Raw genomic sequence first — 27,631 nt, 5'->3', positions numbered from 1 at the left:
TCTGTGCTGCTCTAAAGTAGGTACGTCCAATTTTTTTAGTTCCCGATATTTTTACGTCACTCGGGGCGGAACATGCCATGTGCGCCACTTCTGGCCATTTAAGCGAGTTTGGCCAAGTACGATTTTTTTCTAAATTGGCACACAGCACCCTTGTGAAAAACCTTCCCTACACTTAAGAAAATTGGCGCAGAGAAGAGAAAATCGGCAGAGAGAAGACGCCATTGTTCAGCGGAGCTGAAGACAGGCCAAGTAGGTGGGGATGGGGGTCATTTCGGCCCAGGATAGGTGCGGGCCGGCTTGCTGCCATCCCGATCCGAAAGGACTCCGCACCGGCCCACATTACCTCTTTGGCTGAGATTAACAATCTCACCTGGTGAAGGCACTGGAGAATGGATGATGTTCGTGCATTGATACTAAGTGAGCCAGAGCCTCCAGAAGAGGAGGTGAGAAAATAAGGAGAGAAAGAAAGAGAAGTTTGTATGTTACAAATCCTGTGGATTGCTCATGATAAGTCAGATAATACATGAGCGGGCCGGTGCGGCTTCAGTTTCCAGCCCAGCCTCAGCTCTTTTTCAGTTTCCAACCTGAGCCCTTCTGAACGTACCTCGTTACCCTTTTGGCACAGGCCTTAAGCTCCATCCACAAGGCCAATCTGCGCTGCTCCAAATTCAAAGTTAATTCCGGCGAAACTTGGATTTTATTTTTGGCGCATTTGGGCCACTATAAAATCAGACGTACCGCTTCAACTGCGCCAAAAATCACCCATGTGAAAAATTGAGCCCTATGTCTCTCTGTTCACAGATGGACCAGGATTAAAGGAATTTTCAAAGACAATGGCCGTGATTTCACCACCTGTGGTGAGACTGGTGCAGCCGGCATCAGTGGCATGTGGGAAACCCGCTCCTGGCTCCATCCTGCCCTCTCCAAATAATCTTCTGTTGATTGGGATTGTTAAGCCCGTCCTGCGAGGTTCCCAGCCAATTAAAAGAAACAAGTCTGATGACATCATTTGATGATGCATCAGCAGGTTTCCTTAAAAGGAGCATGCCCACCTTGATTTTGATAGTTGTGCTGCCAGTGTGCTACGGCACTAAGCTGCTGTAAATACTGACATGCACTGCACAGAGGTACAGGGCTGTACCCAGGCTCTCCCATGACTCCCTCACAACATGTAGGGAGGTTCTCTTCCCTTCCAATGGACAGAAGAAACCTCCCCACGACACCAACACAGCCTGGTTGCACATTGCATAGAGGGTACAAGCAGGGATGTTGTCAGGAGGACCTGGCTGCAGGGGCACAGACTTTTCAATGATCTCAGTAGCTAACAAATGTTATTTCAAACCCACACTGGACCTTATCCTGCTGTGCCACTCATCACATCCCCATCACTCTGCCCTCCCTTATTCACACCAACTTACCTTGCACCTCCACCCATCCCTCTCCCTCTATCTACACTATCAGTTCCCCATCTCAGTAGCTACTGCTCACACTCTCTCATCCTTGTCCAATCATACCAACTAACAACATACAATGGTAGGCACTTGGATCCTTTAGCCAATGTTCATGTAAAATTTATGTTGATGTGTTGTCAAACATTGAAATCTTTATTTTCAACCTCTGCATCCTTGGACAGATTTGTGGGCACCTTTGGAAGTGGCTTATTGAGTTGTAGTGAATTGTGAGATCTAAGGATACCCCCCACAATGGTGATGTGTGTGTGAAAGGAGTGACTTGGGCATTGTAGCAATGCTTTATGGTGTTGGTGTCAGGTGGTGCCAATGTGGCACTTCATGTGGCAGCCAGGGTGTACATTGTCAAGTGAAGTAAATATAGTCATGGTGAGGCCATTCCTGGCCTCCCAGGCAGTGATATGGTCGGGTGCTATTGCCCTGTGTCCTGTGCGGCATCAGTTGATTGCGGAGAAGGTTGGTAGTGTTGTTGGTGAAGCTGGTGTGTTTAGTGAAGTTGGTGTTGGGGCTGATCGTGGTGGGATTCTGAGGACCAAAATGAGATTTTTTTCAAGGGCACCGATGCTGCTGGAATCGATGGCAGGTGACGTTGAGGTGCCAGAAGCGATCTGACAATGATGAGAGGGGTTTCTCCAAGGAGGTGACGATGAATAACGAGTTCACTGCAAAGACTTCCAAACTGCATACAGCTCAAAAGTTTCTTACAATCCGAAAGGCTTCAGCTTCTGACATTGGAAAATGAACAGCTGTGAAATGATAGCTTTTAAACCACTTCTGCAGCTGTCAACTAGCCAAAGTAATGGAGAGTCATGGAGAACCCAACTCTACGTACTTGACGTGAAACCCGAGGGACAACAAACTCGTCAAAAGTTTGGTAAAATTATAAGTGCCTGCTTTTAATCCTCTTAAGTTGCATTCAACTACCTGTTAACTACCTTAATTAACTGGCCCACCACTTGGTGTCGATTCTGCGATCCGCATGCAGACCTGACAGTTGAGAAACTGACACTAAGGCGGATTCAGAGTGGGATCCTGTCACGCTGTCAATCAGGGCCATTTTGACAGCGGCGCCACCTCCAAACTTGCACTCGCAGGGCTGGGAAGATTCCAGCCAATGAGTGTGTGATGTTTTTTCTTCAATTACCCAGACAGGTAAGGAAATAGTTTATTGTTTAGCGTCTGGGGAAAGCAACTTTCATTTAGTGTGGTAACCACATTACATCTAGGTGCCCTTTAAAAAAAGAATGCAAAAATATAATGCTTTAAAACAGCATTAAAAGTAACTCCTTTGTGTGCAAATCCTTTTCATAGCAAAATGGTTAAAAAATCCTGAAATGTGAGAAAAGATAAAGTGCAAATCATTACGTGTATCTTTCTTGTAACCTTAGCTCTTCTGCTGTGCTAAAGTCTGGCAAACATTACAATTACAATTAGCTCTCCAGTAAATATGCAGACAATATACAGTTATTTTTAGTTCAACATAAAAATCCTCTACTATTCTCAGCCAACAGAATTTTTTAAAATCAGAATAAAAACATGAAATAAAATGAACCAAAGACGATGCTAAAAAAGCAATTGCAAAAAATCAGTAATCTGCTCCTTTAAGAGCACCATCGCACATGAAGCTTCCCTTAAACACACTCCAGATGGGTGAACATATAATCCCATCCTAAACACAGGGCAATTGTGCTGTGTTGCATTTAAATCTATTTAAATGCATTCTAACATTTAAATTAAGCTCTTGAATATTAAGCTGGCTGAATGGTCACATGTGCTGTGAAATGGACAGAGATCTGGTACAAGTAGTCTCCACCCAATTTCCCATTCCCCAATTGTCTGTTCCATTCCTGCACCAGCAGCCATGGCAACCAATCGTAAAATCCCACTAGAGAATGTTCTACAGCAGAGGGCGAATCTTTGAGACACAATTAATGAGTATGCAGTATTTGATTAAATTGGCATCTGACTCAGACAGAATAATGAGTAAGTACTGTGTCCAACTCCCAAGCTAATTTGGATTTCTTAGAAACCTTAAGAGTACATCATTCACATCTTTCACAAATCTCCTCCACTTCTGTTTCTCTTACACTCCTCTCTCACTTCAATCATTCTCCTTCATTTTACAATCTTGAACTTCACTTTTCCCTCCTCCTCCGCTTCTCTCTCTCTCTCATGGTTTAAAAACTAGTATTAAAACACTCCACCTAAACGCACGCAGCATTCGAAATAAAGTAAATGATTTGACGGCACAAATCATTACAAATGGGTATGATTTGGTGGCCATTACAGAAACGTGGTTGCAGGGTGGCCAAGACTGGGAATTAAACATACAGGGGTATCTGACAATTCGGAAAGATAGACAAGAAGGGAAAGGAGGTGGGGTAGCTCTGTTAATAAAGGATGATATCAGGGCAGTTGTGAGAGACGATATTGGCTCTAATGAACAAAATGTTGAATCATTGTGGGTGGAGATTCGAGATAGTAAGGGGAAAAAGTCACTGCTGGGCATAGTTTATAGACCCCCAAATAATAACTTCACGGTGGGGCGGACAATAATCAAGGGAATAATGGAGGCATGTGAAAAAGGAACGGCAGTAATCATGGGGGATTTTAACCTGCATATCGATTGGTCAAATCAAATCGCACGGGGTAGCCTGGAGGAGGAATTCATAGAATGCATACAGGATTGTTTCTTAGAACAGTATGTTACAGAACCTACAAGGGAGCAAACTATCTTAGATCTGGTCCTGTGTAATGAGACAGGAATAATAAACAATCTCCTCGTAAAAGATCCTCTCGGAATGAGTGATCACAGTATGGTTGAATTTGTAATACAGATTGAAGGTGAGGAAGTAGTGTCTCAAACGAGCGTACTATGCTTAAACAAAGGGGACTACAGTGGGATGAGGGCAGAGGTGGCTAAAGTAGACTGGAAACACAGACTAAACGGTGGCACAATTGAGGAACAGTGGAGGACTTTTAAGGAGATCTTTCATAGTGCTCAACAAAAATATATTCCAGTGAAAAAGAAGGGCGGTAAGAGAAGGGATAACCAGCCGTGGATAACCAAGGAAATAAAGGAGAGTATCAAATTAAAAACCAATGCGTATAAGGTGGCCAAGGTTAGTGGGAAACTAGAAGATTGGGAAAATTTTAAACAACAGCAAAGAATGACTAAGAAAGCAATAAAGAAAGGAAAGATAGATTACAAAGGTAAACTTGCGCAAAACATAAAAACAGATAGTAAAAGCTTTTACAGATATATAAAACGGAAAAGAGTGACTAAAGTAAATGTTGGTCCCTTAGAAGATGAGAAGGGGGATTTAATAATGGTAAATGTGGAAATGGCTGAGACCTTAAATAATTATTTTGCTTCGGTCTTCACAGTGGAAGACACAAAAACCATGCCAAAAATTGCTGGTCACAGGAATGTGGGAAGGGAGGACCTTGAGACAATCACTATCACTAGTGGGGTAGTGCTGGACAGGCTAATGGGACTCAAGGTAGACAAGTCCCCTGGTCCTGATGAAATGCATCCCAGGGTATTAAAAGAGATGGCGGAAGTTATAGCAGATGCATTCGTTATAATCTACCAAAATTCTCTGGACTCTGGGGAGGTACCAGCGGATTGGAAAGCGCCTTGGTTAAACGCCTCTGTTTAAAAAAGGGGGAAGACAAAAGGCAGATAACTGTAGGCTGGTTAGTCTAACATCTGGAGTGGGGAAAATGCTTGAAACTATCATTAAGGAAGAAATAGCGGGACATCTAGATAGGAATAGTGCAATCAAGCAGACGCAACGTAACTAATTTACTGGAATTCTTTGAGGATATAACAAGCATGGTGGATAGAGGTGTACTGATGGATGTGGTGTATTTAGATTTCCAAAAGGCATTCGATAAGGTGCCACACAAAAGTTTACTGCAGAAGATAAAGGTATGCGGAGTCAGAGAAAATTTATTAGCACGGATGGAGAATTGGCTGGCTAACAGAAAGCAGAGTCGGGATAAATGGGTCTTTTTCGGGTTGGAAATTGGTGGTTAGTGGTGTGCCACAAGGATCGGTGCTGGGACCACAACTGTTTACAATATACATAGATGACCTGGAAGAGGGGACAGAGTGTAGTGTAACAAAATTTGCAGATGACACAAAGATTAGTGGGATAGCGGGTTGTGTAGAGGACACAGAGAGGCTGCAAAGAGATTTAGATAGGTTAAGCGAATGGGCTAAGGTTTGGCAGATGGAATACAATGTCGGAAAGTGTGAGGTCATCCACCTTGGGAAAAAAAACAGTAAAAGGAAATATTATTTGAATGGGGAGAAATTACAACATGCTGCGGTGCAGAGGGACCTGGGGGTCCTTGTGCATGAATTCCAAAAAGTTAGTTTGCAGGTGCAGCAGGTAATCAGGAAGGCGAATGGAATGTTAGCCTTCATTGCGAGAGGGATGGAGTACAAAAGCAGGGAGGTCCTGCTGCAACTGTATAGGGTATTGGTGAGGCCGCACCTGGAGTACTGCGTGCAGTTTTGGTCACCTTACTTAAGGAAGGATATACTAGCTTTGGAGGGGGTACAGAGACGATTCACAAGGCTGATTCCGGAGATGAGGGGGTTACCTTATGATGATAGATTGAGTAGACTGGGTCTTTACTCGTTGGAGTTCAGAAGGATGAGGGGTGATCTTATAGAAACATTTAAAATAATGAAAGGGACAGACCAGATAGAGGTGGAGAGATTGTTTCCACTGGTCGGGGAGACTAGAACTAGGGGGCACAGCCTCAAAATACGGGGGAGCCAATTTAAAACCGAGTTGAGAAGGAATTTCTTCTCCCGGAGGGTTGTGAATCTGTGGAATTCTCTGCCCAAGGAAGCAGTTGAGGCTAGCTCATTGAATGTATTCAAGTCACAGATAGATAGATTTTTAACCAATAAGGGAATTAAGGGTTATGGGGAGTGGGCGGGTAAGTGGAGCTGAGTACACAGCCAGATCAGCCATGATCTTGTTGAATGGCGGAGCAGGCTCGAGGGGCTAGATGGCCTACTCCTGTTCCTAATTCTTATGTTCTTATGTTCTCTCTCTCTCATTCTCTGGTTGTTCTTCACTTTTCTCTTTTACTTCAGTCACTCTCTGCTCCTTCGCACACTTTCTACCCTCACTTCACACACTCCTCTTTTCTTCACCAGTCACTCTCTGCTTCCTCACATCATTCTGTCCCTCCATTCATTCAATCCCTCTCTCCTCTTTCTCTCTACTCTCTGTTCCTTCACTCTCTCCACCGCATCATTCTGTATCTTTCTCCTCCTTCATTTCCCTCTCTCTCTCCCCTTCACTTCTCTTCCTCTCAGGCAGGTGGGTAGATGTGACAGCACTGGGACCCGAGCAAGCGGCTGATAAGAGGTAGCCGCACCGAGCCCTGCAGTTTAGTGGATTCCTGAAGCAGGACCTAAGAAGTGATGAAGAACACAGCTGCCAGATGTCAGCTTGCTATGCTCCTGCTAACAATGCTTTTTCTCAGGGTTATTTAAATTCCTAGAATTCCACGGGTTTTTCCAGAGTTGAGCACTTTTCATTAACTGCGCTAACTCAACTCATTTATTTGTGGCCTTGTGTGAGAGGCATCAATCAGGTAGAGCTCCATTAGCCAGATGAAGTTGGAAAGCAGGAGTGGCTTTTTTAATGTTCGGCCATAAAATATCCAGAGGAACGGGAGACAATGAGAAACATTCCCGCTGAAGTTTTTTTAAAAACAACTTAGTGTGAGGTTGTGGACATCACTGGGGTTATTGTGTTGCCGATCTTATGTGGATAGAAACCTAGGTAGATTTAGTTGCGGCATTGCTCGCGGTGTAATATTTCTTCTCCATCTTTCACAAGTTTACATCTAACATATTTCTTTATTTCCCGACATTTTCTCTTTCAAGTACTGCGTGGAGATCACTAACCGATTAGCAAGCTCAAGCAAGAAGGAGCTATAACTTTCAGAAATACACATTCTTTTTTGATAATGCAGTTTCAAATAGACCTGAAGGAGGTGGAGATAGGAGAGAAACAGAAGATCACTCGAAAGTGGAAACAGATCAGAACTTGCTTCTATCTCCTTTGAGTCTGAAGATGGAGAAAATGACAAAGAAAGTGAACACTTGTAGTGAGAATTGGAAGAAAGTGAAAAAAACCATGCCACATCATTAACACAGGGACAAACTGCAGTGAGGAATTCTCTAATCGAGCTGCCAGGCTTGACCAAGTGTTAGACTTAATGCCATGTCCATTTGTGAGTGTTTTGAACTTTTCTTCCCAAGTGACATCTTAGAAGATATACAAGCACATGAATGGAGAAGCTACGTATTACTTTGACTCCAATCATTATTTAGAGTCTCTGGGTTTTACTCTGACTTTATTACATTAGTCTAGATATAACTAGAGTCACTGAACGATCCCATACTGTAACCCGCATTGCAAAATTCATCTGTCCGGCCAAGGGCTAGACAATGAGCATTCCATCAGAGGGAATTCTGTCATCTGCCGCAGTACCTCACACACCAGTCAACTATTTGAGTGGAGGGAGGACTCCAAATTCAAACAGCAGATAGCAGGTATCCCACCAGGCGGAGCTCTAGAGCAGCCCGTATAGCTCCTCAAGGCCCAGACAGGAAGTGTTCCAGCAGAGGGGGGCTCCACAGTAGCTGCATAATACATTTCATACCAATATTTATTACATGCAAAAAAAAATCAAAATAAACTGTATTAAAATGACACAGCAGCACTGCAACTGATAATCATTGAGAAAGAAACTATACAACAAATGTACAAGTAAAAACCCTCCATTAAAGCAAAGAAATGGAAAGTAGCAAAGCCCACAGTAAATACATAATCTAATGGTAGTAATGATGCATAGGAGGGTACCTATTGTGGATTTTAGATCACCAGTGTTTATTGCAGGATTCATCTTCACCTTGTGCCAAAAATAAAAACCTATAACAAAGAGCACACATTTGAGTTCATTCTGTCTAACAATCCAGTGTCCTGGATCCCTCATTGTCGCACTGTACTATGTCTATTCTACTGTACTCCTGGTGTTCAAAGCACCAGACACTCTGAAGAACAGGACTTTCTTGAATTTATGCATTTATTATTAAAATGAAAGCTCTTAATGTGTCTTTATCCAGTATGTTATTCTTACAGAGAGACACTAATATCAGACGATGTGCCAGCTTTCTAACCAGTTAAAGAAAGAAAGAAAGATTTGGATTTACATAGCGCCTTTCACGACCATCGGACGTCTCAAAGCACTTTACAGCTAATGAAGTACTTTTGGAGTGTAGTCACATTGTAATGTGGGAAACGCGGCAGCCAATTTGCGCAAAAGCAGGCTCCCACAAACAGCAATGTGATAATGACCAGATAATCTGTTTTTGTTATGTTGACTGAGGGATAAATATTGGACAGGACACCGAGGAGAACTCCCTGCTCTTCGAAATAGTGCCATGGCATCTTATACATCCACTTGAGAGCAGATGGGACCTCGGTTTAACGTCTCATGTGAAAGACGGCACCTCTGACAGTGCAGCACTCCCTCAGCACTGCACTGAAGTGTCAGCTTAGATTTGCTTTTGTGCTCAAGTCCCTGGAGTGGGACTTGAACCCACAACCTTCTGATTGAGAGGCAAGTGTGCTACCATCATACTGGCTATTGGCTGTTAATATGCTGCATTTCTACTCTTCCTACATGCCATTAGATTCTGTAACTGCCAAATACCTGGAGCACGGACTTCATGTATCTTTCAATGTACTTGTCTTCCAGTTTGTAGACTTCAATGTAACTGAATTACTGAGCAATTTGTATTCAATGCCATTGCACTGAAAATATTGAGCCAATGCTCATCTATCTGAGGGCCCCGTTTAACTGAGCACAGGACATCTGCAGAGACATGACACACAATGGATTCCCTCATGATTGAGTACGACCCGAGCTGGACTCGTCACAATGCATTAAGTAGGATTGTTGTATAACAGCTCATCACTTATTTCCCTCCTTGAACTAGTTAATTTACAAATAGATTTACTCCACTGAGAATTCTGTGCAGATTAAGACATGCACAAGATGAAGTCTAAATGAGAATTCAACTCTGATTATATATGATATGCAAATCCAAGGTTCTGCTTCCCAATATTTTGAGCCTAATTATCGTATGTTGAAAATGCCAGGGCTCAGTCTATTCCTATTCAACCCCCATCAAACATTAACACAACGATGAGTCCCAAGAGGATGCTTTGGTGTCCCCATCCCCCAGTTTTCATCCTGACCCCTCCTCTTAGTGACTCTGCTGGGGTACAGTTCCATGTGGTCATTCTTCCTGTACAAACCTCGACAATCAGTGTCAGTGGACTACTTGGTGCCTGACCCTGTCCACGTTGTTTGCCCAAACAGTGCACTTATCAGCAGGGGTCACTGCATGGCAACCAGGAACAGGGGTTCCATCCAACATTTCCCTCCCTAGACCATGGAGGCTGAAGCCAACTGCAGCACTGCCTCCCACCCCCAACCAAGATCAGCTAACCCAGCTGAGGCCAGGTATTCAAACATGGGACCTTCCTCTCAGTACCATACCAGCATGACTTATTTTAAACAGGCATATCTGGTGAGGTCAAGTTTACTTACCTCTTACAGTGATTGCACTGGACTTCTTGGCGGGGTTGCCCACATTGTTGTTAGCAAGACAGCTGTATGCTCCGGCCTCCTCAGCATTGATTGAGTGCAGCGTTAAGGTCCCTCCATTTAACACACTTGTTTCGGGAAGAGTTCCAATCGCTTTGATCCAGGTGAGGGTGGGAGGGGGGTCCCCTCCTGTCGTGACACACACCATGGATACCGAATCTCCAGGGTTAACTACAATCTGCTCAGGAATCAACAGCTTGATGGAAGGGGAAGCTGCAAGATACAAAAGCAGAGAAAGAAATATGAATTTAATTATTTGCTCATCTTTTATCTTGGCTGCAATGAATTCATCTTTAGTCAAAAATTAATATTCTACGTGCTGACAGGAAGCTTAGTAAATGCCCGGTCATTAGATGGTCATTCATTAATTTTTTTAAAACAGGGAGCATGTCTGTGGGCTACAGTTCATTCAATTTAAAGACATTTCTTGCAAGATAGTGAAGAAAAATAAATATAAAATAGCTCCTGTCTGATTCAATTTATTCATATTTTGAATTCCCTTTGCACAGTGCCATTGAACTATCACTAATATTGATGGCTGCAAATCCCAAGTGCTAACCAATGGGATTTCAGTGAAGCCATTCACTGATATTCCTGTTTATTGATACCAGAGCAGCATCTCCAGCTACGTGTAGACACCCGAAATGAATCGTCTCCGCGGGTTGGGAAGCAGGAAGCAGCTTTAAATAGGACTATTTCCCATCAGGTCAATCTGTTTTTAATAATATTTCAGAATAGCTAGCTGGGAGTATTTTTTTTTACTGAGAGCATCATCCCCGATGCACTGCTTCTCTGTCTGACAGTGCACACGGTTATTCGCGTCTGTATTTGTGCAATATTGAACGGTAATACAGGAGCAGCGCACAGCAGAGTCTGCGGACAGCATGCCTTCCTTGATCCATTAGATGTCTCCCAAAGCCATTCGACAAAATGTACTGTTGCTTTCCTGCTCTTCTACCGGTACACAACTGAAAGAATCTGGGCAGAATGACAGGACCCTGGGTTTTATATTTGCACAACCCATCACTATTGTTATGTATGTAAGCACTCTAGTAATGACTCCACGAGGTAAGATATTGTACTTGAACTGTTGTGACCTTAGTCCATTTATTGTAGCTCCCTGAGTGAGGATGCAGTGAGGTGAGCTCCCTTTTATACTTGGTTACCTGCAGCGTGCAGATGACCCTTAGCTCTCCACCAGTAGCACCCTCTGGTAGTACAGGTATGGTGTATACAGTGTGAAGATACATTCAGTGGTCTAATGTTACAGTACATACATTATGCATACACAACAACTATCAACCTCAAGAGTTCCACCCAATCCATTTGCTAAGTAAATCCAGCAGACCATCGCAATTCAAGTCCCATTTACTTTGAGAAACAATACAACAAAAGCTTTTGCCCTTCTGAGCTTAAAGCGATTGGTTGGCAATTTCCATGTAGCATAAAATAAATACCTTGCCCGCCAATCATATAATATTTTAAAGCATATCAGGGAACAAGCCTTTCCAGTAAAGGTGGGTCTCCATGGCTCTCTTGCAGGTGGGCTGTACAAGAGGGGCGTTTCAGTGCAGAAGTGACAAAAGTGCATTGCAAATGACGTTTTAAAACTCTATGCGACATAGCTAATTGTCTATTCTTGTAAATATTTGTTCCAGTGTTTAGTATTGATTTCAGCAAGAACAATAATGGGCTCAGTCAGCGGGAATCACCTGGAAATTGCTGGTTGGAAGCCTGGTGATCACTATCTATTTTTAACACTGAGTGCTCTGGGCCTGCAGGGAGCACATGTCATTATTCATCTCTCCCATTGGTAATAATCAGGGCGGCTGGTGCATGTGGCATATGAAGGTCAGCCTGCCTGAAGCGCCAGCTTGTTTTCTTACCGATAACGTTTCTGCACAGCGGCTCAGAGAAAGGTATTATTTGTCAGTAACTCATCTTGGCTTAGCATATTCATTGTAATTCAGCAGCAGCTTTTCACCACCCATGCAGGCAAAGCCAAAGGTGCTCGTCATCATACTTCATTTATTATATTGAAAGGTGGAAGATGCATGGGCGCGAGTTCTTTTAATGTGTGGTGGCCGTTGCACACCGGTTAAGACCTGGGATTAACTGAGCAAGATCTTGGTCCAGTGGCAAGGGGGTCCAAGGTGACTGGAGACCAGGCACTGGTGTATGAGCCTAATTGCCTGCGGCGAGATGCGGGCCGTAAGCTTGGCACTGACCAGTGCCCTTCGGTGAGATGGTAAGAGATCCGAGGCCTGGCTAGGGGCAGGCATTGGGAAGGTCAGAGGTCCATTTTGTGGAAGGAGGAGAGGTCAGAGAGGTCAGAGTATCCACAGCCATTGTGCACACCATGTGTTCGACAGAGACTCCGCCGGTGAGTGGGGCCAGCAGCCGTGGGGAGGCCAGAACGTCGCTGGAGGAAGGGAGGCCAGAGCGTCACTGGAAGAAGGGTCGCCACAACGTTGCCAGGGGCAGGGAGGCCCGGACGTCGCCGGAGGAAGGGAGACCCGGAGGGAAGGCTCGCACGTGAGGTCGGCACAAATTTGTCTTAGCAGTTGGTCAAAGGCTCACCACCGCTGAGATTGTTGGGGGTCACTTGGGATTGCTTGGAGCAGCTGAGTCATCCGTGGGGAGCCAGAAGCGAGGGTCCAACTGGAGGGACTTGGCAGCGAAGTCACAGTGCAGATTTCATCCATTACAGGGTACAACAGGCATGATGTTTACGGCGCGGCAACTGCAAGAAAAATGCAGGGAACAGCACCAACTCTTGTACATGGCCTTCTTTGACCTTACAAAGGCCTTTGACACTTTCAACCGCGAGGGATTATGGAGTGTCCTCCTCCGTTTCAGCAGCCCCCAAAAGTTTGTCGCCATCCTCCGCCTGCTCCACGACGACATACAAGCCGTGATACTGACCAACGGATCCATCACAGACTCAATCCACGTCCGGACCGGGGTCAAGCAGGGCTGCATCATCACACCAATCCTCTTCTCGATCTTCCTCGCTGCAATGCTCACCTCACACTCAACAAGCTCCCCGCTGGAGTGGAACTGAACTACAGAACCAATGGGAACCTGTTCAACCTTCGTCGTCTCCAGGCCAGATCCAAGACCGTCCCATCCTCTGTCGTCGAGCAACAGTATGCGGATGACGCTTGCATCTGCGCACATTCAGAAGCTGAACTCCAAATCATAGTCAACATCTTCACTGAGGCGTATGAAAGCATGGGCCTCACACTAAACATCTGTAAGACAAAGGTCCTCCACCAACCTGACCACACCACACAGCACTGTCCCCCAGTCATCAAGATTCAAGGCATGGCCCTGGACAACGTGCACCACTTTCCTACCTCGGGAGCCTATTATCAGCAAGGGCAGACATTGACAACGTTGGAGTCCATTATTAAAGAAGCAGTAGCAGGACATTTGAAAAAGCAAAATTTGGTCAGGCAGAGTCAGCATGGATTTATGAAAGGGAAGTCATGTTTAACAAATTTGCTGGAGTTCTTTGAGGAAGTAACGAACAGGGTTGATAAAGAGGAACCAGTGGATGTATTTGGACTTCCAGAAGGCATTTGACAAGGTGCCACATAAAAGGGTTACTGCACAAGATAAAAGTTCACGAGGTTGGGGGTAATATATTAGCATGGATAGAGGATTGGCTAACTAACAGAAAACAGAGAGTCGGGATAAATGGTTTATTCTCTGGTTGGCAACCAGTAACTAGTGGATGCCACAGGAATCAGTGCTGGGACCACAACTATTTACAGTCTACAGTAATGACTTGGAAGAAAGGACTGAATGTAACGTAGCCAAGTTTGCTGACAATACAAAGAAGGAAGGAAAAGCAATCTGCAAAAGGACATAGACAGGCTAAGTGAGTGGGCAAAAATTTGGCAGATGGAATATAATGTGAAAGTATTAGGTCATGCACTTTGGCAGAAAAAAATCAAAGAGCAAGTTTTTATTTAAATAGAGAAAGATTGCCAAGTCCTGCAGTACAGCGGGACCTGGGGGTACTTGTCCATGAAACACAAAAGGATAGTATGCAGGTACAGCAAGTGATCAGGAAAGCCAATGGTATCTTGGCCTTTATTGCAAAGGGGATGGAGTATAAAAGCAGGGAAGACTTGCTACAGCTGTAAAAGGTATTGGTGAGGCCACACCTGGAATACTGTGTGCAGTTTTGGTTTCCATATTTACGAAAGGATATACTTGCTTTGGAGGCAGTTCAGAGAAGGTTCAGAACTAGGTTGATTCCGGGGATGAGGGGGTTGTTTATGAGGAAAGGTTGAGTAAGTTGTGTCTCTACTCATTGAAATTCAGAAGAATGAGAGGAGATCTTATCGAAACGTATAAGATTATGAGGGGGCTTGACAAGGTGAATACAGAGAGAATGTTTCCACTGATGGGGGAGACTAGAACTAGAGGGCCCAATCTTAGAATAAGGGGCTGCCCAGTTAAAACAGAGATGAGGAGAAATTTTTTCTCTCAGAGGGTTATAACTCTGGAATTTGCTGCCTCAGAGAGTTGTGGAAGCTGGGACATTGAATAAATTTAAGACACAAATAGACAGTTTCTTAAACGATAAGGGGATAAGGGTTTATGGGGAGCGGGCGGGGAAGTGGAGCTGAGTCCATGATCAGATCAGCCATGATCTTATTGATTGGCGGAGCAGGCTCGAGGGGCCATATGGCCTACTCCTATTTCTATTTCTTATGTTCTTATGTTCAACACCGCCTCCAGTGCACCAGCGCAGCCTTTGGTCACCTGAGGAAGAGAGTGTTGGAAGACCAGGCCCTCAAATCTGCCACCAAGTTCATGGTGTACAGGGCTCTAGTGGTACCTGCCCTCCTGTATGGCTCAGAGATGTGGACCATATACAGTAGACACCTCAAATCGCTGGAGAAATACCACCAACGATGTCTCCGCAAGATCCTACAAATGCGCTGGGAGGATAGGCGCACCAACGTTAGTGTCCTCGATCAGGCCAACGTCCCCAGCATCAAAGCACTGACCACACTTGACCAGCTCCATTGGGTGGACCACATTGTCCGCATGCCTGACACAAGATTCCCAAAGCAAGCGCTCTACTCGGAACTCCTACACGGCAGGCGAGCCCCTGGTGGGCAGAGGAAACGTTTCAAGGACACCTTCAAAGCTTCCTTGATAAAATGCAACATTCCCACCAACACCTGGGATTCCCTGGCCAAAGACCACCCTAAGTGGAAGAAGAGCAACTGGGAGGGCACTGAGCACCTCGAGTCTCGTCGCTGAGAGCATGCAGAAAACAAATGCAGGCAGCGGAAAGAGCATGCGGCAAACCAGTCCCACCCACCCCTTCCCTCAATGGCTGTCTGTCCCACCTGTGAGAGAGACTGTAATTCCCCTATTGGACTGTTCAGTCACCTAAGAACTCACTTTAGAGTGGAAGCAAGTCATCTTCGATTTCGAGGGATTTCCTATGATGATGATGATGATGATTTATTGAGAGCAGTTGGTTCATAGAATAGCCCATTCTCTACATTCAGCTTAAAGCCCATCGCAGTTGCCAACACAATGAGATTGTGGTGTGCCTTTTCATTATTACTACAAACTTCTTTCCCACATTACAACAGTGACTACTCTCCAAAAGTACTTCATTGGCTGAAAAATGCTTTGAGACGTCCAGTGGTTGTGAAAGGCACTATATAAATGCAAGTCTTTCTTTCTCATCAGGATAGGCAAGGATGAGCGCTGCAATTCCAGTGTCATAGAACAGTGACTACACTTCAAAGTACAGTACTTTTAAAATACTGGCTGTGAGGCGCTCTGGGACATCCTGAGATCATTACAGGCGCTGTATAGATGCAAGTTCTTTATTATATATTGTGACACTCATTATATGATTTTATGCGCCTCTGTTTAAAGCTGGTGATGGGTCAAGTGAGATATTTGAAGTTGGTGCAGCTACTGCACTATGAAAGTTATCTTCACAACAAAGATGCATGGGACCTGGGCTTGGGGATGGCTTGCTACAAGCTGCCAGAAATATTCTCCGGATTGGTTTATTCCACAATGCCTCAAACCTCCTATGTCTTTTCACAACAACCTCAGGCGTATTTTTTTGAAGCTTCATTATTTTTCCTGGCCCCACTGGACGCTGAGATTATGATTTTTGAAAGTCAAGCAAGCCTTCCAGAATCCTAGCCCTGCGAGCAACTGCAGCGAGTAACGACCGTCGGAGGCTTGGAGAGGCCGCGTTGCTTGTTGCTCGGGGAGCGGAGTATGTTTGTGTTCTGCAGTGTGCCAAGATTTCTGCAGTGTTTTGAGAACTCACACCGATAAAAGGCACAGGAGCTGGGGACTCCATACCATACTGCCTGCCCCACACAATACCGAGAATGCATATTTCCCCAGGATCAGTGGGCTAAGCAGTGCTCGGCCCTGCTCTCCCTGAAGCTGGGTCTAATGCACATTCAGATGACGTGCCTCACCGTGTATTGAGAAATGAACCACCCCTGTCACTGTGGCAGCTCTGGATGCACCAGCACGCTGCCACGGCTGTGTGTGGTGCCCAGTTATCAAGGCCAAGGCACAGGTATTTGTATCCGTTCAGTTGGTGGCATTCCCAACAGCAAAGGCATCTGCGCATTAGCATCCAGAGGGCCTTTAACCTCAGTTAAATGACTCTGCCTCGAGTTGGATGGGTCGCATAAATCAATAGAATAGATGTAAGCCATTCATGGCAGGGGAAAGGAAAGCAGTGTTTTGCCGACGGGATTGCGGTCTGTAGGCTGCTTGGTATTACTTTCTGCTTCCACAACCCTTGTAACTCAGTGCAGATACGAATCGTACAAGGCTCATCTTTCACTATGTACATCTAATGTGACTCATTGAAAGCTTCCACACCAATGGTTGTTTGATGTTGCTTGCCACCTGTTCTGGGCCTCACTGCCAAGGTGCAAGGCAGCAATTACAAGAGAATGCCCACAGTGTAACTTAGTCCTCTGCTTGTAAATTGTGGTCAGCTTTCTTTTGGCTGCTTCAGGGAAGATGGTAATCAACTACCTGATTGTCACATCTCACTAATTATTTGGTCATGAACGGGGAGGAATGAGACAAAGGCATCACAGTGAAAGAGAATACTGCTATCATGGTAACAAAATCCAACCATTGCTAAGACTTCCACCATCATAATTATGAGCCTGTAGCAAATGAAACACATTAGTCATAATAATGACCCAGACATATTATCCTTTAATAACCCAGACAGGATTATCCTTTACCTTTGTTCTGTAATAGCAATTTTATTGAAGGTCAAATGTTGATTATGACTGAAGGTATAGCCTTTGTGCTGCAAATAACAACTTACAAATTTGAATCCGTGTAAGAATTATACAGAACAAGTTGCCTATAGTGGCCCAGATTTTACTGCGAGCACGAAAGGTACGGCTTTCGCCGTGCACTTCAGGTACAGTGGACCACAGACTTTTCACTGGCTTGTCAGTGGAGATTTCTAGTAATTTGGTATCTGTTTGAATTCATCGTCCTTTACAGGGGATTATGGCATCTATGAGCAGGTTAAGTAGCAGGGAGGCTTTTCAACCAATCAGATTAAAGAATCCTCACAGATAGGCAGATGGAAAAGCAGGAAGTAAAAAACAGGAAATATAAATTACATTTAAATCATTGTACAAGAAGCAAAATAAAGATTGGGGCATACACATAGGATTAAGGGAAAGACATAAAAGAGCAGACCAAAAAAACTAAATAACAATATTTTTTTTAAAAATCTGCAACATTTGCTTCTGAGGGAATGAGACTGCACACTTATCAAAATAATTTTTTCAGGGCCAGAGACGATGTTTGACAGTAATTATTATTTAATTTGCTGTTAAAAACGTAGTTATTCCTAATTGAAAATCCCCAACTTTTTCAGCCGTTTTTAGAACAAGTACAGCCTAAGGTCATATCATGCCATCTCTGTGCAGAGATCTGCAGCCTATGGAGGAGCAAGTTATCCCTGAGAGCAACGTCTGGATTTCCGCGTTTAACTGCGCATGTGCAGACCACAGAAGTTGCTATCAGTTTTACACAGTAATAATGGTGAGCACCGACAGACTCACCTTTATTAGTGCAGCACAATCTGGGCAATTGTTTTTTTTTAAATTGGGATTTAATTCGATTCATTTACAAATTGGACCATGATCACAGTACACATTTCATTTTTTCTCACCTCATTACTCTTCAGTTTTTTTAATTCTCCTTTCACGATTTTTATTTTGCACCTTCTCCAAAATAATGCATGTACTTCACCTTTTCCCAAGGTTGGGAGATAAAGAAGAAGGGTTGAGTTCAACTGGCTATAATAGAATCATACAGCACAGAAGGAGGCCATTTGGCCTATCGTGCCTGTTCCGGCTCTTTGAAAGAGTTAACCAATTAATCCATCTCCCCTGCTCTAATGAATGCATCTTCCGCGATAGCATCTTATGTAATCCTGATATTAGCTGTGAGCATGTCGGTTCCTTTAATCAACCTTCAAGTGTTTGACTACGCGTTGAAGTCATTCTTGGCATACAGACGCAGGACTTCAGCCTTTCTCTATAATTTTACAGAATTCACATTCCTAACATTGCCAACCACTTCCCCCCACCTGGCTACATCTCTCCTACCTTCAAAAGCCTCCTTAAAACCTACATCTTTGACCTTCAATAGCCTTCTCTAATTTTGCCTGTAACTGTAAAGCATCTTTGGATGATTTTGGACATTATATAAATGGAAATTGTTGTTGGAGCTGGATGCAAGTTGCCCGCTGCATTTTTATCTTTATGTCCTCAAAGATAAGTCAGAGGCTGTATTACAAAACAAGGCCACTTTATTTACAAGAGACTGATGACTCAGGCATTGCTCCCAGTTCTCACAATGACTATTGCAATATCATCTAATAAACATAGGCAAGTGCTCAGCTTGTGCACCAGATAGTGCTGTTTTCGGAATGTCTACCTCAACAAGCTGTTAGTGGCTGCAGCACATCAATCCATTTTACTACACTCTAGTCTGTAACTGGCCCACAGTTGCCAACCCTCCAGGATTGTCCTGGAGTCTCCAGAAATTCAAGAATGATCTCTCAGACACGGCCCAACCCAGGAGAAAAATCATTGAGGCAATAAAAATGTTTTTTTTTTTCATTTTCTTTGAACACCTTTGATTCTTAGTTACAAAATTATTGGAGCTGGAGAAAAAAGGTTGTTTGATAGTGCAGGCTGTTGGAAGCGAGAGGTCATGAAACCTCCAAGAATACGTCCAACCAGAGTTTATAACCGTATCCACAGTGCGTTAAGTATCGAGGAGGAATAGTGGACAAGGTGTTCTTCCCAAAATATGTTCTATGGATTTGTAGTCTGACTCTTGTGGAAGTGATTACAAAGTGAAACCCGGTGAAGTACAGCAGACACCTTAATAAGATATTCCTCGCCAGCTCTGATTTTATCTCAAATATGCAGCACAGCTGTTGTTGCTTACCTTGTATCATAAAGTATTAGTGATGTCATGTTTCTTACATTATTATATATAACTGTATCCTAACATGCTATACATGACTGTAATAAGATATGACCTGTAACCACCAGCATACCTTACCACCAGAGGTGCACTTGCAAGAGACAGGTATATAAGGACAGGTCTCAGGCAAGTGCAGCATTCCAGAGCTGTGAAGTAAAGGTGCAGGTCCAGAGTGATCTTGACTTCACTACATGCCTCGTCTGAATCTGTACTGAGGGGACAGGACTTTACAGTGGCGACGAGTTACGGGATTACAGAATCCACAGAATGGCGAACAACGGATCAGATGAAAAGAACAATGCGGGAGACAATTGGGAGGACTTTATAGAAAGGCTCCAGCAAAGCTTTGTAACCAAAGCTTTGGTTAGGAGACGACAAAGCAGACAAGAGAAGAGCCCATCTCTTGACCAGCTGTGGCTCGAAAACATACGCTTTAATGAAGGATCTGCTGGCACCTGAGAAACCAGCAAGCAAGTCGTTTAAAGAATTGAGCACACTGGTAAGAGACCACCTGAAGCCAGTGAGCAGCCTACACATGGCCAGACACAGATTCTACAACTACAGACGCTGTGTGGGCCAGAGCATACCCGACTTCGTGGCGGAACTTCGGAGGTTGGCTAATTTATGTGAGTTCTCCGATGAACTGAGGCGAGAAATGCTAAGAAACTTTTTCATTGAAGGAATAGGCCACGCAGGCATATTCCGAAAGCTCATAGAGACCAAGAACCTGACCTTAGAGGAAGCATAGACATTCTTGGTAGGGGGAAGAAGAAACGAGGTTGATTTCCAATGCAGGTATGACAACTAACGAAATATCGGAACAAGAAGTTCACAGTATTAAACAAGCTGCTACCCCCACACACAGACAAAACCGGGAGAACAAGCTCTCGACAGCAGGCAGTCGCGCCAGAAGCCATCAAGGGCCACAGGAACGGCCGTTCACACCTCATCAACCCACAATGCGAGCAATCAACTACAAACTGAGAGAAGCTCAAGAGAGATCAGCCAGATGCAGCTCATTCTTTGCAAGCAGTCTGTGCTGGAGGTGTGGGGGTGGGCACTCGTCAAGGGGATGTTGATTTTAGCAGGCGGTTTGCAGGATCTGTGAATATACAGGGCATTTGGCCCGCATGTGCAAAAAAACGGCAGCTCGGCTGGTATACGAATCAGATGGGTCGGAAATTGGACCAGAAGTTGGGGGGGACATTATCCGGGACACCGGTGTACAGCGGGTCAACACGATCAATGGCCGCTGCTCCTACAACAGGACGCCTCCTATAATGGTGAGGATCCTACTCAACGGGATACCTGTCAACATGGAGCTGGATACGGGAGATAGTTAATCTCTCATGGGCGCTCAACAATTTGAACAACTGTGGCCGCTTAAAAGAGACAGACCAAAACTCACAAGGGTCGACACCAAACTAAGGACCTATACCTAAGAAATCATACCAGTCCTCGGCAGCGCCATGCTCTCTGTCACACACAAAAAAGGGACAGTGAACCAACTTCCCCTGTGGATTGTCCGCGGAGACCCCCCAGCACTGCTGGGGAGAAGCTGGCTGGCAAAACTAAACTGGAAATGGGATGATGTCCATGCCATGTCATTAGAGGAACGGACCTCCTGCTCAACAGTTAAAAAGCGATTTGAACATCTCTTTCAGCCAGGTGTGGACACTTTCAAAGGGGCCAAAGTCAAAATCTACATCACACAGGATGCTAGACCAGTCCATCACAAGGCCAGAGCTGTACCCTCTGTGATGAGGGAAAAGATTGAACACGAACTAGACAGGCTTCTGCGGGAAGGCATTATATCACCTGTGGTATTTAGCGACTGGGCAAGTCCCATCGTCCCAGTCATGAAGCCTGATGGATCCATACGAATCCGTGGGAACTACAAATCTACCAAAACAGAGTCTCCCTACAGGACCAGTACCCGCTGCCCAGAGCGGAGGACTTATTTGCCACATTGGCTGGAGGTAAACTATTCTCAAAACTAGATCTCACATCTGCGTATATGACGCAAGAATTGACCGAGGAATCCAAGCTACTCACCACCATCAACACAAATCGAGGCCTTTTCATGTACAATCGATGCCCATTCGGCATCAGGTCGTCAGCTGCCATATTCCAGTGCAACATGGAGAGTCTGCTCAAGTCCATCCCGGGGACGATTGTATTTCAAGACGACATACTTATCACGGGCAGGGACACCGACTCCCATCTCCGTAATTTGGAGGAAGTACTAAAGCGGTTGGATCGGGTAGGCCTACGAGTCAAGAAATCCAAGTGCCTGTTTCTCGCACCCGAGGTCGAATTTTTGGGCAGAAGGATTGCCGCTGATGGAATCCGCCCAACAGAGTCCAAAACAGAAGCAATTCACCTGGCACCCAGGCCCCGGAATGTCTCAGAACTGCGTGCCTTTCTCGGGCTACTCAATTACGTTGGGAACTTTATGCAGAACTTAAGCACGCTGCTGGAGCCTCTCCACGTGCTACTCAGGAAGGGGTGCGATTGGTTTTGGGGGTCGCCCAGGAACGTGCCTTCAATAAGGCACGCAACCTTCTGTGTTCCAACAGTGTTTTGACTTTCTTTGATCCAGGTAAAAAGCTAGTTCTCACATGCGATGCGTCAGTGTATGGGGTCGGGTGCGTTTTGCAACATGTCAATAGTGCGGGCAAATTACAACCCATAGCTTATGCCTCCAGGTCACTTTCGCGGGCGGAGCGCAGATACGGAATGGTAGAGAAGGAGGCGCTCACGTGCGTGTACGGTGTCAAAAAGATGCACCAATACTTTTTCGGGGCCAAGTTCGTGTTAGAAACCGACCACAAGCCCCTCACGTCCCTCCTATCCGAGAGCAAGGCAGTAAACGACAACGCTTCGGCGCGAATTCAACGGTGGGCACTCATGCTGGCGTCTTACGACAATACCATAAGGCACAGACCAGGCACAGACAACTGTGCCGACGCGCTCAGCAGGCTACTCCTGGCGACCACGGAAGGGTCTGACGAGCAGGACTGTGAGATAGTCATGGCAATCAATGCCTTTGAGTCCACAGGTTCGCCCATGACGGCTCGCCAAATCAGAGCCTGGACGGCCAGCGACCCCATGTTATCCTTAGTAAAAAGATGTGTCCTAACCGGTGACTGGGCAGAGGCTCGCGATGCCTGCCCCGAGGAATTAAAACCCTTTCACAGGCGCATGCATGAGCTATCACTACAAGTAGACTGCCTGATGTGGGGCAGCCGAGTCGTCATGCCTCTGTGAGGCAGAGAGGCATTTGTCCGGGAGCTCCAGCGCAAGCACCCGGGGATCGTTCTCATGAAGGCCATAGCCAGATCCCACGTCTGGTGGCCTGGTATTGACGCGGACTTGGAGCTCTGCGTCTGAAGGTGCACCATTTGTGCCCAACTCAGCAATGCCCCCAGGGAGGCTCCACTGAGCCCCTGGCCCTGGCCTACCAAACCGTGGTCGCGGGTGCACGTAGACTATGCGGGCCCATTCATGGCCAAAATGTTCCTCGTAGTTGTAGATGCATTTTCAAAGTGGATCGAATGCACCATTTTAAACTCAAGCACAACCTCCACCACAGTGGAGAACCTCGCAACCATGTTTGCAACGCACGGAATCCCTGACATATTGGTCAGTAACAATGGTCCATGCTTCACCAGCGCAGAATTCCAAGATTTTATAATTGACCACGGCATAAATCACATCAAGACGGCACCGTTCAAGCCGGCCTCCAACGGCCAGGCGGAGAGAGCAGTGCAAATCATTAAACAAGGCATGCTTAAAATCCAAGGTCCCACGCTGCAGGGTCGCCTGTCGCGACTGCTGCTGGCATACAGATCTCGTCTGCACTCATTGACTGGGATCCCCCCCCGCGCAACTCTTGATGAAAAGGACTTTAAAGACAAGGCTCTCATTAATCCTCCCAGACATGCATGAAATCGTTGAGGCAAAGCGCCATAAGCTGACTGAATACCATGACAGAAATTCGAGGGGGAGATGGAATGAGATAGGGGACAAAGTGTTTGTACTAAACTATGGCAGGGGTTCCAAATGGCTTGCAGGGACAGTAACGGGCAAGGAAGGAAACAGGCTACTGGTAGTACAAATGGACAATGACAAAACCTGCCGGAGGCATCTAGACCAAGTCAAAAGCAGATTTGCCAACAACACTGCAGAACCAGAGGCAGACTACAATGTGGAACTCGCACCACACCTGGTGGACAGACAGAGGGAACAACCTGAGGAAAGGACAATCCCAACAGACAGCCCAGGCGAGTCAACAACAATCACACCAATCGAAACAGACAGCCCAGGCGAGATACCAGCAACCACACCCAAAGAAAAACAGACACCAAGGCAAACAATTGAACCACAAATCAGACACTCCACGCGAGAGCGAAGACCACCTGAGAGACTGAACCTATAAAGACAATAAGACCTTGGGGGAGGGTGATGTCATGTATCTTACATTATTATATATAACTGTATCCTAACATGCTATACATGACTGTAATAAGATATGACCTGTAACCACCAGCATACCTTACAACCAGGGGTGCACTTGCAAGAGACAGGTATATAAGGACAGGTCTCAGGCAAGTGCAGCATTCCAGAGCGGTGAAATAAAAGGTTCAGGTCCAGAGTGATCTTGACTTCACTACATGCCTCGTGTGAATCTGTACTGAGGGGACAGGACTTTACAAGTGACATTGGATCATTTGTTTGCAGACTGTCAGGGTGAACAAGTTACAACATTTAGACAAGTCATTTGACTTCAAAGTTATACATTTTGATGCCAAGTTCCATTCTTTTTTGCACATAAAGTGAATGCATTAATGTGCACTGCTCATCCCTGTATGGGAGTTACCAGCCTGCATCGCAATGTAATACAAATCTCTAATAGTTTATGATCATCATTGGACATTTGCTAAATTTGAGTTATTAATCAGTCCCAGCAACTGCTAATCTCAGGTTTCATTACTATTATCATATCGGACATACTTTATGCTTCTGATGAGAAGCTGTGGGTGGGCAGTGTTACGACATACCAGCATATGAAACATTAACCTGTCTTTTCTCTCCACAGATGCTGTCTGGCCTGCTGTGTATTTCCAGCAATTTTTTGTTTTTATTTCTGGCCAGCATTGGTAACATAATTCAGAGAAGGCTATTTCAGCTCCCTGTGCCAGCATCACTGAAGGATTGAACTGCCATGTGACTCGCAGTAGGGTAGATTCCAAATAGAATGCAAGGTTACCCACCGTGCAATGCATATTGAATCACTGCAGTCTGTTCAGTACAGAGGCTACAATGTAATTACACAGTTTAAAGGTTTGGCAGCTGTTTCAAAACTAAATGCATCTTCAGCTTTCAACATAACGGTGGTTACTGACCATATAACATTTACATCAAGGATTCTCAATTAATTAGGACACCTGGAGAGGCACAAAGCAGATCCAAAACACAGTGCTCTCTGAAGAAAAATACACATCACCACACTGCTCGTCAAATACGATACACTTTAATGAGTTAAAGGTTATTGGGCTTTGCGAGCTCCTTTGCTCGCGTGTTTCTGAAGAATTGATGAATTTGCACCTTTAGTAGAAACATACATAGAAACATAGAAAATAGGTGCAGGAGTAGGCCATTCGGCCCTTCGAGCCTGCACCGCCATTCAATGAGTTCATGGCTGAACATGCAACTTCAGTACCCCATTCCTGCTTTCTCGCCATACCCCTTGATCCCCCGAGTAGTAAGGACTACATCTAACTCCTTTTTGAATATATTTAGTGAATTGGCCTCAACAACTTTCTGTGGTAGAGAATGCCACAGTTTCACCACTCTCTGGGTGAAGAAGTTTCTCCTCATCTCGGTCCTAAATGACTTACCCCTTCTCCTTAGACTGTGACCCCTGGTTCTGGACTTCCCCAACATTGGGAATATTCTTCCTGCATCTGACCTGTCAAAACCCGTCAGAATTTTAAACGTTTCTATGAGATCCCCTCTCATTCTTCTGAACTCCAGTGAACAAGCCCAGTTGATCCAGTCTTTCTTGATATGTCAGTCCCGCCTTCCAGGGAATCAGTCTGGTGAACCTTCGCTGCACTCTCTCAATAGCAATCATGTCCTTCCTCAAGTTAGGAGACTAAAACTGTACACAATACTCCAGGTGTGGCCTCACCAAGGCCCTGTACAACTATAGCAACACCTCCCTGCCCCTGTACTCAACTCCCCTCGATATGAAGGCCAACATGCCATTTGCTTTCTTAACCGCCTGCTGTACCTGCATGTCAACCTTCATGTATTCCACTGTCATTGTAACCCATGTATAAACTGACCCAAGTTGCACACCGTGAGAACACTGACCACTAGGTGGTGAACTTGTGGGAGACACTCCTAAGCTGGATTTTCAGGTATAAAAGGGGAAGCTCCACCTACCTTCTTCATTTCAGTACTGGCTAATAAAGGACTGGTCATATAGTGACCTTCTCTCAAGTATGGGCCTCGTTTGCATTTGTACTGTATAATAAGGACATATTATTGGCAACGAGAAACTGGGATTTAAACCACACGAGCATGACCACTAGCAGCACAGATGAGAGGTACTGTGTTGGTGATGATTGGGACGATTTTATTGAGAGACTACAACAAAGGTTCGTCACTAAGGAATGGCTGGGACAGGATTCAGCCGACAAACGCAGGGCTCATCTCCTAACGGTTTGTGGATCCAGGACGTACTCCCTGATGAAGGACCTTCTCGCGCCAGAGAAGCCGGCGGACCAGACTTTTGAAGAGCTCAGTAAGGTGATCGGGGAACACTTTAAACCAGCGAGCAGCATGCACATGGCGAGACACCGGTTTCACACACACCGGCGGCGAGAAGGGCAAAGCGTTCCAGACTTCAAGGCAACCTCCGGCAACTGGCGAGCCTATGTAAGTTCCCAGATGCATGCAGAGCGGAGATGCTGCGAGATATTTTTTATTGAGGGCATAGGGCACGCGGGGGTTTTCAGGAAACTGATTGAGACCAAAGACTTGACTCTGGAAACGGCGGCTTTGATGGCCCAGACATTTATCTCAGGGGAGGAATAGACCAGAATGATGTTTGACAAAAATCTTGGTTTAAATGCAGCAAATGGACAGGGAGTCAACATTGTTAACATGTCACACAGTTCTCCAGGCAGACATGGGCAATCGGACATGCCTGAACATGTAGTCAAACCCAAAAGGGGAATTCAACAGAGACAATGGCTAGCTAAAAGGCGATTCATGCCATCGCAAGGGACAATGCGGCCAGTTAAGGGGCCATCAACACCTGTCAATGGTGCGCTTAAGGACAGTTACAGCGACAGTCAGAGAGGATCGACTGGTAATGGACCTTTTGTTTCCAACAACGGCACATGTTGGAGGTGTGGAGGCAAACACGCAGCCAGAGCTTGCAAGTATCAGCAATATACCTGCAGAAACTGCAACGTCAGCGGTCACTTGGCGCGTATGTGCAGGAAGCCTGCAGCCAGGTTGATGTACGCGGAGGACGGGCTCGATGTAAGCCCTACCAGGCCAAATGGACACTGGGGGAAATCGCTGGAAGCTGAAGTTCAGCGAGTTCATGTGGAGCATAAATACAGTTCATACACCAGGACACCACCAATAATGATGAAAGTGTTCCTCAATGGCATCCCAGTATCAATGGAACTAGACACGGGGGCCAGCCAGTCCGTGATGAGTATCAAACAGTTCGACAAGTTGTGGGCGTCCAAGGCCAGGAGGCCAAAATTAGTGCCGATTGACGCACAGCTACGGACACATACAAAGGAGATCATTCTGGTGCTAGGCAGCGCCACGGTCGTCGTGACCCACAAAGATTCGGAGAACAG

General features: G+C 45.4%; 1 protein-coding gene across 1 annotated transcript in view; it reads right to left on the bottom strand.

Moving 5' to 3' along the window:
• mdga2a (MAM domain containing glycosylphosphatidylinositol anchor 2a) overlaps positions 1–27,631 on the bottom strand; it is an 842,847-nt gene that overhangs the window by 697,153 nt on the left and 118,063 nt on the right. Inside the window, exons 7-8 of the mRNA XM_070877927.1 lie at positions 10,128–10,397; positions 8,372–8,440 (exon numbers count right to left, since the gene is read on the bottom strand). Coding sequence (XP_070734028.1) covers positions 8,372–8,440; positions 10,128–10,397 — 339 coding nt within the window. The remainder of the gene's footprint in view (positions 1–8,371; positions 8,441–10,127; positions 10,398–27,631) is intronic.

Source organism: Pristiophorus japonicus, chromosome 4 (genome assembly GCF_044704955.1).
Source record: "Pristiophorus japonicus isolate sPriJap1 chromosome 4, sPriJap1.hap1, whole genome shotgun sequence".
NCBI classification, from domain to species: domain Eukaryota; kingdom Metazoa; phylum Chordata; class Chondrichthyes; family Pristiophoridae; genus Pristiophorus; species Pristiophorus japonicus.
The sequence above is the reverse complement of the archived record's forward strand: the minus strand, read 5'-3'. Positions and strand labels throughout refer to the sequence as shown.